This window comes from Salvelinus alpinus, unplaced genomic scaffold (assembly GCF_045679555.1).
Source record: "Salvelinus alpinus unplaced genomic scaffold, SLU_Salpinus.1 scaffold_41, whole genome shotgun sequence".
NCBI lineage: Eukaryota > Metazoa > Chordata > Actinopteri > Salmoniformes > Salmonidae > Salvelinus > Salvelinus alpinus.
The window spans coordinates 1072647-1085109 of NW_027255982.1; the positions used below are offsets into that span (position 1 = coordinate 1072647).

The following is a 12463-nucleotide window of genomic DNA, read 5'->3' on the forward strand; positions in this document are numbered from 1 at the left end:
TGGACAGTCTTGCCCAGCAGGGTGGAGTCAGTACAGTACAGTGGGAAGAGAGCCTGGACAGTCTTGCCCAGCAGGGTGGAGTCAGCACAGTACAGTGGGAAGACAGCCTGGACAGTCTTGCCCAGCAGGGTGGAGTCAGCACAGTACAGTGGGAAGACAGCCTGGACAGTCTTGCCCAGCAGGGTGGAGTCATTACAGTACAGTGGGAAGACAGCCTGGACTGTCTTGCCCAGCAGGGTGGAGTCAGTACAGTACAGTGGGAAGACAGCCTGGACAGTCTTGCCTAGCAGGGTGGAGTCAGTACAGTACAGTGGGAAGACAGCCTGGACAGTCTTGCCTAGCAGGGTGGAGTCAGTACAGTACAGTGGGAAGACAGCCTGGACTGTCTTGCCCAGCAGGGTGGAGTCAGTACAGTACAGTGGGAAGACAGCCTGGACAGTCTTGCCTAGCAGGGTGGAGTCAGTACAGTACAGTGGGAAGACAGCCTGGACTGTCTTGCCCAGCAGGGTGGAGTCATTACAGTACAGTGGGAAGACAGCCTGGACAGTCTTGCCCAGCAGGGTGGAGTCAGTACAGTACAGTGGGAAGACAGCCTGGACAGTCTTGCCCAGCAGGGTGGAGTCATTACAGTACAGTGGGAAGACAGCATGGACAGTCTTGCCCAGCAGGGTGGAGTCAGTACAGTACAGTGGGAAGACAGCCTGGACAGTCTTGCCTAGCAGGGTGGAGTCAGTACAGTACAGTGGGAAGACAGCCTGGACAGTCTTGCCCAGCAGGGTGGAGTCATTACAGTACAGTGGGAAGACAGCCTGGACAGTCTTGCCTAGCAGGGTGGAGTCAGTACAGTACAGTGGGAAGACAGCCTGGACAGTCTTGCCCAGCAGGGTGGAGTCATTACAGTACAGTGGGAAGAGAGCCTGGACAGTCTTGCCCAGCAGGGTGGAGTCATTACAGTACAGTGGGAAGACAGCCTGGGCAGTCTTGCCCAGCAGGGTGGAGTCATTACAGTACAGTGGGAAGACAGCCTGGACAGTCTTGCCTAGCAGGGTGGAGTCAGTACAGTACAGTGGGAAGACAGCCTGGACAGTCTTGCCTAGCAGGGTGGAGTCATTACAGTACAGTGGGAAGACAGCCTGGACAGTCTTGCCCAGCAGGGTGGAGTCAGTACAGTACAGTGGGAAGACAGCCTGGACAGTCTTGCCTAGCAGGGTGGAGTCAGTACAGTACAGTGGGAAGACAGCCTGGACAGTCTTGCCTAGCAGGGTGGAGTCATTACAGTACAGTGGGAAGACAGCCTGGACAGTCTTGCCTAGCAGGGTGGAGTCATTACAGTACAGTGGGAAGACAGCCTGGACAGTCTTGCCTAGCAGGGTGGAGTCAGTACAGTACAGTGGGAAGACAGCCTGGACAGTCTTGCCTAGCAGGGTGGAGTCAGTACAGTACAGTGGGAAGACAGCCTGGACAGTCTTGCCCAGCAGGGTGGAGTCAGTACAGTACAGTGGGAAGACAGCCTGGACAGTCTTGCCTAGCAGGGTGGAGTCATTACAGTACAGTGGGAAGACAGCCTGGACAGTCTTGCCCAGCAGGGTGGAGTCATTACAGTACAGTGGGAATAGCCCTTGTGTAAAAACAGCCGATCTAGTAGGTTGTCCCATGAATATGAGTGTATATAATGTATTGCTCCATTGAGACAGGAGAGAGGGAAGGAATAGCGAGGCCCATTGATCAGTGTGGAATCAGATTGTCAAGGAAATGGGGGCAAGCTGCTTTTGTGCTTCTCCATTTGCGTCCACCACCCCCCCCCCCCCCCACACACACACACACACTGCTAGCTCTGTGAAATATTATCTGAGGGGGTTGGCAAGAGATGATGCGTCTATCAGGAGTCTCTCCATAACAGGATTTGAACACAGTGTGATATGCTTACTGCAGCCTCCACAGAAATGAAACCGACAGAGGCCTTGTCGGAAGAAAAGCTCATCAATATATTATGGAAGTTTATCAACGTTGATCACGGTTCCGTGGGTTTTGATTTACATTTGGGTTGAAAGGAAGGGGGCTTTGATCTGAAGCGGGTGACCTTGCAGCATCAACGGGAATGTAAAGTAGATCAACAGAACTACTGCATTCTCAGTATAATGTTTCTAGAGAGTTCTCAACAAGATGTTGACTTGGTTAGTAGAGGTCAATATAGGAAAGCTGAAAATAGACCTTGACTCTGTAGTTGTGGAGATGTTGGTGTGTGTTTTTTTTGCTTGCTTACCTGCCTGTGAACTTGAATTTATATGGTGTGTTCAGGAAGTATTCAGACCCGCTTCCCTTCTTCCACATTTTGTTACGTTGCCGCCTTATTTTAAAATTGATTCAATTGTTTCCCCCCCACCCCAATCTACACACAATATCCCTTAATGGCGACGCAAAAATAGTTTTTTAGAAACTTTTGCAAATGTATGAAAAATAATCACATTTACATAAGTATTCAGACCCTTCACTAAGTACTTTGTTGAATCACCTTTGGCAGTGATTACAGCCTTGTGTCTTCTTGGGTTTGACGCTACAAGCTTGGCACACCTGTATTTGGGGAGTTTCTCCCATTCTTCTCTGTAGATCCTCTCAAGCTCTGTCAGGTTGGATACAGATATTTTCAGGTCTCTCCAGAGATGTTCGATCGGGTTCACGTCCGGGCTCTGGCTGGGCCACTCAAGGACATTCAGACTTGTCCCGAAGCCATTCCTGTGTTGTCTTGGCTGTGTGCCATTCCTGTGTTGTCTTGGCTGTGTGCCATTCCTGTGTTGTCTTGGCTGTGTGCCATTCCTGTGTTGTCTTGGCTGTGTGCCATTCCTGTGTTGTCTTGGCTGTGTGCCATTCCTATGTTATTGTCCTGCTGGAGGGTGAACCTTCTCTCCAGTCTGAGGTCCTGAGCACAATGTAGCAGGTTTTCGTCAAGGCTTCTCTCCGCTCCGTTCATCTATCCCTCGATCCTGACTAGTCTCCCAGTCCCTGCCGCTGAAAAACTTCCCCACAGCATGATTCTGCCACCACCATGCTTCAACTTAGGGATGGTGCCAGGTTTTCTCAAGGCGTGGCGCTTGGCATTCAGGCCAAAGAGTTCAATTTTGGTTTCATCAGACCAGAAAATCTTGTTTCTCATGGTCTGAGAGTCATTTAGGTGCCTTTTGCCAAACTCCAAGTGGGCTGTCATGTGCCTTTTACTGAGGAGTGGTTTCCGTCTGGCCACTCTACCATAAAGGGCTGATTGGTGGAGTACGGCAGAGATGGTTGTCCTTCTGGAAGGTTCTCCCATCTCCACAGAGGAACTCTGGAGCTTTGTCAGAGGGACCATTGGGTTCTTGGTCACCTCCCTGAGCAAGGCCCTTCTCCCCCGATTGTTCAGTTTGGCCAGGCAGCCAGCTCTAGGCAGAGTCTTGGTTGTTCCAAACATCTTCCATTTAAGAATTATGGAGGCCACTGTGTTCTTGGGGACCTTCAATGCTGCAGACATTTTGTTACCCTTCCCCAGATCGGTGCTTTGACACAATCCTGTCGGAGCTCTTCCTTCCACCTCATGGCTTGGTTTTTGCTCTGACATGTACTGTCAGCTGTGAGACCTTATAGAAACAGGTGTGTGCCTTTCCAAATCATGTCCAATCAATTGAATTTACAATAGGTGGAATCTAAACAAGTTGTAGAAACATCTCAAGGATGATCAACGGAAATAGGATGCACCGGAGCTCAAATTAGTCTCATAGTGAAGGGTCTGAATACTTATGTAAATAAGGTTTGTATTTCTAATACATTTGCAAAAATTTATAAAAACCCGTTTTTGCTTTGTCATTATGGGGTATTTCGTGTAGATTGATGATTTTTTTGTATTTCATCAATTTTAGAAGGCTGTAACGTAACAAAATTTGGAAACAGGGAAGGTGTCTGAATACTTTCCCGAATGCACTGTGGCTTTACATTTAAGTGTGTTTGTGTGTGTGTACTTGTGAATGCGGTGCACCCTTATCAAAGTCGCTGAAGTTGGAGACTTTTATTTCCCTCACCAACTTTAAACATCTGCTATTAGAGCAGCTAACCGATCGCTGCAGCTGTACATAGTCCATCTGTAAACAGCCCACCCAATCTACCTACCTCATCCCCATACTGTTTTTATTTATTTACTTTTCTGCTCTTTTGCACACCAGTATCTCTACTTGCACATGATCATCTGATGATTTATCACTTCAGTGTTAATCTGCTAAATTGTAATTATTCGCTCCTATGGCCTATTTATTGCCTACCTCCTCATGCCTTTTGCACACAATGTATATAGACTCATTTTTCCCCCTACTGTGTTATTGACTTGTTTATTGTTTACTCCATGTGTAACTCTGTGTTGTTGTCTGTTCACACTGCTATGCTTTATCTTGGCCAGGTCGCAGTTGTAAATGAGAACTTGTTCGCAACTAGCCTACCTGGTTAAATAAAGGTGGAAAATTAAAAATAAAAGTATGGCGTCTCATCTTGTGCTTGTTCTTCCCTCCAGCCTCCCCATGCGGTGAAGCTGCTGTCTGTCCTGAGGAGCATGGCCCACCGGAACGGACCTGACTCTTTCTTCAGCTTCCCAGGGAAGAGTGCTGCTGTGAGTACAGTAACAACTCAGTACACCTCCACATGTATACCGGAGTCAGACTGATCATTAGAAGACAGAAGACACTACCCAACTAGACTACAGTCTGACGCTACACCTGGTATTCCCCTAAGCACTGTTCAAGTCGTGCACTATGTAAGGTAAAAGTCGTTTCAGACTTGTAGTGACTGGTATGAGTCTCGGTGAACACGGTGTCTACGGTAAGGTCGTGGTATTTACAGCACCTCTGGATAGCTTCTAAATGGGTTACATCCTCTTGTGCTTGACTTCCCACATGATCCAAGGCCGGACGCAATAGCAATAACTAAGATAATGCATCATGAATTGCCTATAAGCGCTGACCCAGCACACATCTTGGCTTCTATATCCTATAATGCCAAGGTTTACCAACCATATGTAGCTTGGGTCATACTGTACTTCTCTGTGTGTGTTGAATAAGCAGCAAGAGAGGAGGAGCACAGATGCTAGCTAGTCTCCCTCTGTCCTTCTCCTCCCTTCATTCTAATGCTCCTAGCCGTCTTCCCTCTGTTCTTCTCCTCCCTTCATTCTAATGCTCCTAGCCGTCTCCCCTCTGTTCTTCTCCTCCCTTCATTCTAATGCTCCTAGCCGTCTTCCCTCTGTTCTTCTCCTCCCTTCATTCTAATGCTCCTAGCCGTCTTCCCTCTGTTCTTCTCCTCCCTTCATTCTAATGCTCCTAGCCGTCTTCCCTCTGTTCTCCTTCTCCTCCCTTCATTCTAATGCTCCTAGCCGTCTTCCCTCTGTTCTCCTTCTCATCCCTTCATTCTAATGCTCCTAGCCGTCTCCCCTCTGTTCTCCTTCTCCTCCCTTCATTCTAATGCTCCTAGCCGTCTTCCCTCTGTCCTTCTCATCCCTTCATTCTAATGCTCCTAGCCGTCTTCCCTCTGTTCTCCTTCTCATCCCTTCATTCTAATGCTCCTAGCCGTCTTCCCTCTGTTCTTCTCCTCCCTTCATTCTAATGCTCCTAGCCGTCTTCCCTCTGTTCTTCTCCTCCCTTCATTCTAATGCTCCTAGCCGTCTTCCCTCTGTTCTCCTTCTCATCCCTTCATTCTAATGCTCCTAGCCGTCTTCCCTCTGTTCTTCTCCTCCCTTCATTCTAATGCTCCTAGCCGTCTTCCCTCTGTTCTCCTTCTCCTCCCTTCATTCTAATGCTCCTAGCCGTCTTCCCTCTGTTCTCCTTCTCCTCCCTTCATTCTAATGCTCCTAGCCGTCTTCCCTCTGTTCTCCTCCTCCCTTCATTCTAATGCTCCTAGCCGTCTCCCCTCTGTTCTCCTTCTCCTCCCTTCATTCTAATGCTCCTAGCCGTCTTCCCTCTGTTCTTCTCCTCCCTTCATTCTAATGCTCCTAGCCGTCTTCCCTCTGTTCTCCTTCTCATCCCTTCATTCTAATGCTCCTAGCCGTCTTCCCTCTGTTCTTCTCCTCCCTTCATTCTAATGCTCCTAGCCGTCTTCCCTCTGTTCTTCTCCTCCCTTCATTCTAATGCTCCTAGCCGTCTCCCCTCTGTTCTTCTCCTCCCTTCATTCTAATGCTCCTAGCCGTCTTCCCTCTGTTCTCCTTCTCCTCCCTTCATTCTAATGCTCCTAGCCGTCTTCCCTCTGTTCTCCTTCTCATCCCTTCATTCTAATGCTCCTAGCCGTCTTCCCTCTGTTCTTCTCCTCCCTTCATTCTAATGCTCCTAGCCGTCTTCCCTCTGTTCTCCTTCTCCTCCCTTCATTCTAATGCTCCTAGCCGTCTTCCCTCTGTTCTTCTCCTCCCTTCATTCTAATGCTCCTAGCCGTCTTCCCTCTGTTCTCCTTCTCATCCCTTCATTCTAATGCTCCTAGCCGTCTTCCCTCTGTTCTTCTCCTCCCTTCATTCTAATGCTCCTAGCCGTCTTCCCTCTGTTCTTCTCCTCCCTTCATTCTAATGCTCCTAGCCGTCTTCCCTCTGTTCTTCTCCTCCCTTCATTCTAATGCTCCTAGCCGTCTTCCCTCTGTTCTTCTCCTCCCTTCATTCTAATGCTCCTAGCCGTCTCCCCTCTGTTCTTCTCCTCCCTTCATTCTAATGCTCCTAGCCGTCTTCCCTCTGTTCTCCTTCTCCTCCCTTCATTCTAATGCTCCTAGCCGTCTTCCCTCTGTTCTCCTTCTCATCCCTTCATTCTAATGCTCCTAGCCGTCTTCCCTCTGTTCTTCTCCTCCCTTCATTCTAATGCTCCTAGCCGTCTTCCCTCTGTTCTCCTTCTCATCCCTTCATTCTAATGCTCCTAGCCGTCTTCCCTCTGTTCTTCTCCTCCCTTCATTCTAATGCTCCTAGCCGTCTTCCCTCTGTTCTCCTTCTCATCCCTTCATTCTAATGCTCCTAGCCGTATTCCCTCTGTTCTTCTCCTCCCTTCATTCTAATGCTCCTAGCCGTCTTCCCTCTGTCCTTCTCCTCCCTTCATTCTAATGCTCCTAGCCGTCTTCCCTCTGTTCTTCTCCTCCCTTCATTCTAATGCTCCTAGCCGTCTTCCCTCTGTTCTCCTTCTCCTCCCTTCATTCTAATGCTCCTAGCCGTCTTCCCTCTGTTCTCCTTCTCCTCCCTTCATTCTAATGCTCCTAGCCGTCTTCCCTCTGTTCTCCTCCTCCCTTCATTCTAATGCTCCTAGCCGTCTCCCCTCTGTTCTCCTTCTCATCCCTTCATTCTAATGCTCCTAGCCGTCTTCCCTCTGTTCTTCTCCTCCCTTCATTCTAATGCTCCTAGCCGTCTTCCCTCTGTTCTCCTTCTCATCCCTTCATTCTAATGCTCCTAGCCGTCTTCCCTCTGTCCTTCTCCTCCCTTCATTCTAATGTTCCTAGCCGTCTTCCCTCTGTTCTTCTCCTCCCTTCATTCTAATGCTCCTAGCCGTCTTCCCTCTGTTCTCCTTCTCCTCCCTTCATTCTAATGCTCCTAGCCGTCTTCCCTCTGTTCTCCTTCTCCTCCCTTCATTCTAATGCTCCTAGCCGTCTTCCCTCTGTTCTCCTTCTCCTCCCTTCATTCTAATGCTCCTAGCCGTCTTCCCTCTGTTCTCCTTCTCATCCCTTCATTCTAATGCTCCTAGCCGTCTTCCCTCTGTTCTCCTTCTCATCCCTTCATTCTAATGCTCCTAGCCGTCTTCCCTCTGTCCTTCTCCTCCCTTCATTCTAATGCTCCTAGCCGTCTCCCCTCTGTTCTTCTCCTCCCTTCATTCTAATGCTCCTAGCCGTCTTCCCTCTGTCCTTCTCCTCCCTTCATTCTAATGCTCCTAGCCGTCTTCCCTCTGTTCTTCTCCTCCCTTCATTCTAATGCTCCTAGCCGTCTTCCCTCTGTTCTTCTCATCCCTTCATTCTAATGCTCCTAGCCGTCTCCCCTCTGTTCTTCTCATCCCTTCATTCTAATGCTCCTAGCCGTCTTCCCTCTGTTCTTCTCATCCCTTCATTCTAATGCTCCTAGCCGTCTCCCCTCTGTTCTTCTCATCCCTTCATTCTAATGCTCCTAGCCGTCTCCCCTCTGTTCTTCTCATCCCTTCATTCTAATGCTCCTAGCCGTCTCCGAACTCATTCTCACCCCTTCCTTCTCATAGCATCAATCCCTAAGCTGCTTTTTCCAATACCTTTTCTATCTATCCAGCCATTCAGCCAGCCCGCCAGCCATGTGATTTAGTGAGTGAAAGAATACCATATAAGTCCCCTGGGAATGTTCTGTTATTCCCCTCTCTTTATTCCCCTCTCTTTCTCTTAAAATAGAGCAGTGTTCTAATACACTTCCTGGTGTCAATGGGTTTAAAAGTGAGGACTTAGTGAAGCTAACTCAGTTAAGCTGCTCTTGCTGAAGTCTTCAAGGTAATGAAGGATGAAAACTTATCAGACGTAGTCTCAGCTATGATCTCATATCTTAGGCGATGCCGGCTAGGTTTTCATGAAGGACGACATCATAGCCTTATGTATGCTACGTTTTAACTGTGTATCTCCGTCTAGGACCATTACCCTTCACTATTTTCTCAATGAGTCTCACCTGAATTCTGACTATACCTGTATATGGCCGTGGTACATTTGACTCTACAGTACCTGGGCTAGATAGCTAACTATAGAGATAATCATGTCTGCTCCCATTTTGTCTTACAATAGCTTTCTGGAACACTCACATTGTATGTAGAGAGAGAGAGTGAGTGAGTCTGCGCACTGTATGTCTCTGTGTACCCTTCCATTGCCATGGTGACGGTGCCCTTTGGTGAGGGTGAGCTCAGGGCCGCCCTAAGAGGGTCTGTGATTGGCGTGTGTGCAGCGGAGACTGAGCACAAAGCACACGCCTTCCCCTTGCTGTGAATCTGGCTAATGAGGCAGGAAGCCCTCTGGATAGACACACACACACACACACACACACACACACACACACACACACACACACACACACACACACACACACACACACACACACACACACACACACACACACACACACACACACACTCACGCATGAACAACCATCCCTTCCTTCTTGGACCCACTGTAGTCTAGGTCACACTACTCACAATCCTATTTTTAAAACCTGGTTTCTCGACTCATTGAGCTAACCGTTTGTCGCCTCACAGGCTATCGCTCTGCCCCCTATAGCCAAATGGCCGTACCAGAGTGGATTCACCTTCCACACGTGGCTGCGCATGGATCCAATCAACAACATCATTGTTGACAAGGAAAAGCCTTACCTGTACTGGTGAGTTACATACACCGGGCGTCCATGTTGGAGATCAACTCCTCTGCACTCGGCGACTGCAGACCGACTAGGAATCACCTTGCATCCTAAATGGCGAGTCATTGTGATTTGTCGACCAGTCAGTCTGTAGCCACCGACTAATGTCGTCAGTCTCATACACCCAATCTAACACTGACACAACTTACTGCTGCTTGATTTGTTCTCTTTCTCTATGCAAATGACGTCTCTACTCATATCCTGACTTGAGATACCCATGCATACATTTTGTATGGATAATCCGATGTTATTCAGGTGTATTCAAATAGAATTTGGCTCATACCGTAGTTCCCTTTCTGTGTGTTTGTGTATACTGTATTTGCACGCTAAGGAAAGCTATTAGATTTTTTCCCCTTGTTCATCAAAATTGTAGGATGAAGTCATCCCCAAATAGTAAAAAAAAAACTGACATCAGAGAGAGGCTTAATATATACACACACACACACACACACACACACACACACACACACACACACACACACACACACACACACACACACACACACACACACACACATATTACCAGATGAAGTAGGCATACTGATGCAATGCCTCTCCCTCTCCGTTTCCATTTACCTCTCATCCTTCTCTCTCTCTCACCCTTCTTTCTCTCTCCTCTCCTCTCTCTCCTCTCTCCCCCTTACTCTTTCCTCTCTCCATTCCTCCCTCCCTCCCTCTCTCAGGGACACTAAATCAGAGCCTCACTTGTTTCTATTTTCAGCCGATAATTAATTTCTGTCAAAAAATCTAATTGATGTGCCGGGATTTGGTCGGCCTTCTGTTTGGTGGGCCTTCTGAAAATGATAACCAACCACACACAGCCAGCCAGCTAGAGGCAGAAAATTCAGAAAATGCAGAAAATAAAATTCAGAAAATGCAGAAAATAAAACTACTTCAGACTCTGCCCTTTTAAAAAGAGATTAGTTCACTAAATCACACGGCGACCGCCGGGGCCCCTGCTCGCTCAGAACAGACACCCACAAATGGGAATTTGTTGTGAAGTTGACAAATGATTGAGTCTTTCGCCATCTCTGTCTCTCCTCCGTTTTCAAAGTGTTTTTTAAATGTGTATGTTTGAATGATTTATTGGCAGGTTGACTTGTCTCAACCCCCGTCTGCCCTTGAGTGTTAGGCTGTGTTAAAGTGAGCCGTCACGCTCACTAACTGAATTGGGTTTTTTCCTTCTCTTTTTTGTCTTTTTCTTCCCTCTCTTCCTGTAGTTTTCGCACCAACAAAGGTCTGGGATACTCTGCACACTTTGTGGGCTGCTGTTTGATTTTGACCTCGTTAAAGTCCAAGGAGAAGGGATTACAGCACTATGTGAAATATGACTTCAAACCACAGAAGGTAGGCAGACGGCGACGCCGGCCGACAGACAGATACTGTCCTGTGGGAGAGACACACACAAACCTAGCACTCATAAAACATAGAAACACGTGCTAAGTAGGACACACAAACATGTTCTCTTTCTCATAGGACACACAGAGAACAAATTGTACGCAGGCATAGTACACATACACTGCCCTCTCGTCTAGGACCTTTGGGGGGAAGCATAGTCATCTGTTTCTTCCTCTGGGGCCCAGTAATGTCAGAGCAGAACAGTGAAAATAGGATAGCAGGAACGAGAGAGAGGGATGATGTAATGGGGCACGACACACAGCCAGACCATAGCACCCAGTCAAGCCCAACAGCCTCTGTGAGATCCATGGTGCCCCTGGCCAATTAAAACGCCCCTTGTTATCCCCAGGAGTGGAACAATGCTACTCTACTTCCTCCTCAGACTCAGAACCTCATTCTATCTTTAGGCCTCTGTATTCCACGGTCGGTCTTATCTCCCAAGCTGTCTGCCTGGTAACTCTAATAACCTATTTCACTGGATTCTTCCAATGTCTGACAGAAATCTGAGCAGCCGATGTAGGTGGGATTGTAGCCCATGGGGTTTAGGAGCTGATCGGGCGATGTCCCATGTCTCATAAGGGTAACTCTGTTAAGGCAGCTAGGAATGAGGCTAAATTAAGGCTGGCCAATGCTTTTTTTGGTCGTTTGCAGTCTGCTGCTGCCAATGTGAAACTCATGATAACATAGCCTATTATTCATTGTATCTTGTTAGTAACTTCATTACCATTGTTGTTAATTAAATTATAATTTAAAACATTGTAAGAACAACAACAAAAATGTGTGAAACTGGTGAGGTGAACTAGTGCTGTGGTTAAGTTGTTGTTTCAGTGGTACATGGTGGTTAAGTTGTTGTTTCAGTGGTACATGGTGGTTAAGTTGTTGTTTCAGTGGTACATGGTGGTTAAGTTGTTGTTTCAGTGGTACATGGTGGTTAAGTTGTTGTTTCAGTGGTACATGGTGGTTAAGTTGTTGTTTCAGTGGTACATGGTGGTTAAGTTGTTGTTTCAGTGGTACATGGTGGTTAAGTTGTTGTTTCAGTGGTACATGGTGGTTAAGTTGTTGTTTCAGTGGTACATGGTGACCATGGTGGTTAAGTTGTTGTTTCAGTGGTACATGGTCACCATGGCGGTTGTTGTTTCAGTGGTATATGGTGGTTAAGTTGTTGTTGTTTCAGTGGTACATGGTCACCATGGCGGTTGTTGTTTCAGTGGTATATGGTGACCATGGTGGTTAAGTTGTTGTTGTTTCAGTGGTACATGGCGACGAAGTTGTTGTTTCAGTGGTACATGGTGGTTAAGTTGTTGTTGTTTCAGTGGTACATGGTGACCATGGTGGTTAAGTTGTTGTTGTTTCAGTGGTACATGGTGACCATGGTGGTTAAGTTGTTGTTGTTTCAGTGGTACATGGTGACCATGGTGGTTAAGTTGTTGTTGTTTCAGTGGTACATGGCGACCATGGTGGTTGTTGTTTCAGTGGTATATGGTGACCATGGTGGTTAAGTTGTTGTTGTTTCAGTGGTACATGGTGACCATGGTGGTTGTTGTTTCAGTGGTACATGGCGACCATGGTGGGTAAGTTGTTGTATCTTTCAGTGGTACATGGCGACCATGGTGGTTAAGTTGTTGTTTCAGTGGTACATGGTGACCATGGTGGTTAAGTTGTTGTATCTTTCAGTGGTACATGGTGACCATG

The 12463-nt window shown here is 47.5% G+C and overlaps 1 protein-coding gene across 6 annotated transcripts in view; it reads left to right on the forward strand.

Moving 5' to 3' along the window:
- Positions 1 to 12463, forward strand: part of LOC139567059 (lipopolysaccharide-responsive and beige-like anchor protein) — a 351617-nt gene that overhangs the window by 66974 nt on the left and 272180 nt on the right. For all 6 annotated transcript variants that reach the window (XM_071388496.1, XM_071388499.1, XM_071388500.1 and 3 more), the window contains exons 5-7: positions 4529 to 4624; positions 9216 to 9337; positions 10594 to 10720. In XM_071388496.1, the coding sequence (XP_071244597.1) occupies positions 4529 to 4624; positions 9216 to 9337; positions 10594 to 10720 (345 nt within the window). The remainder of the gene's footprint in view (positions 1 to 4528; positions 4625 to 9215; positions 9338 to 10593; positions 10721 to 12463) is intronic.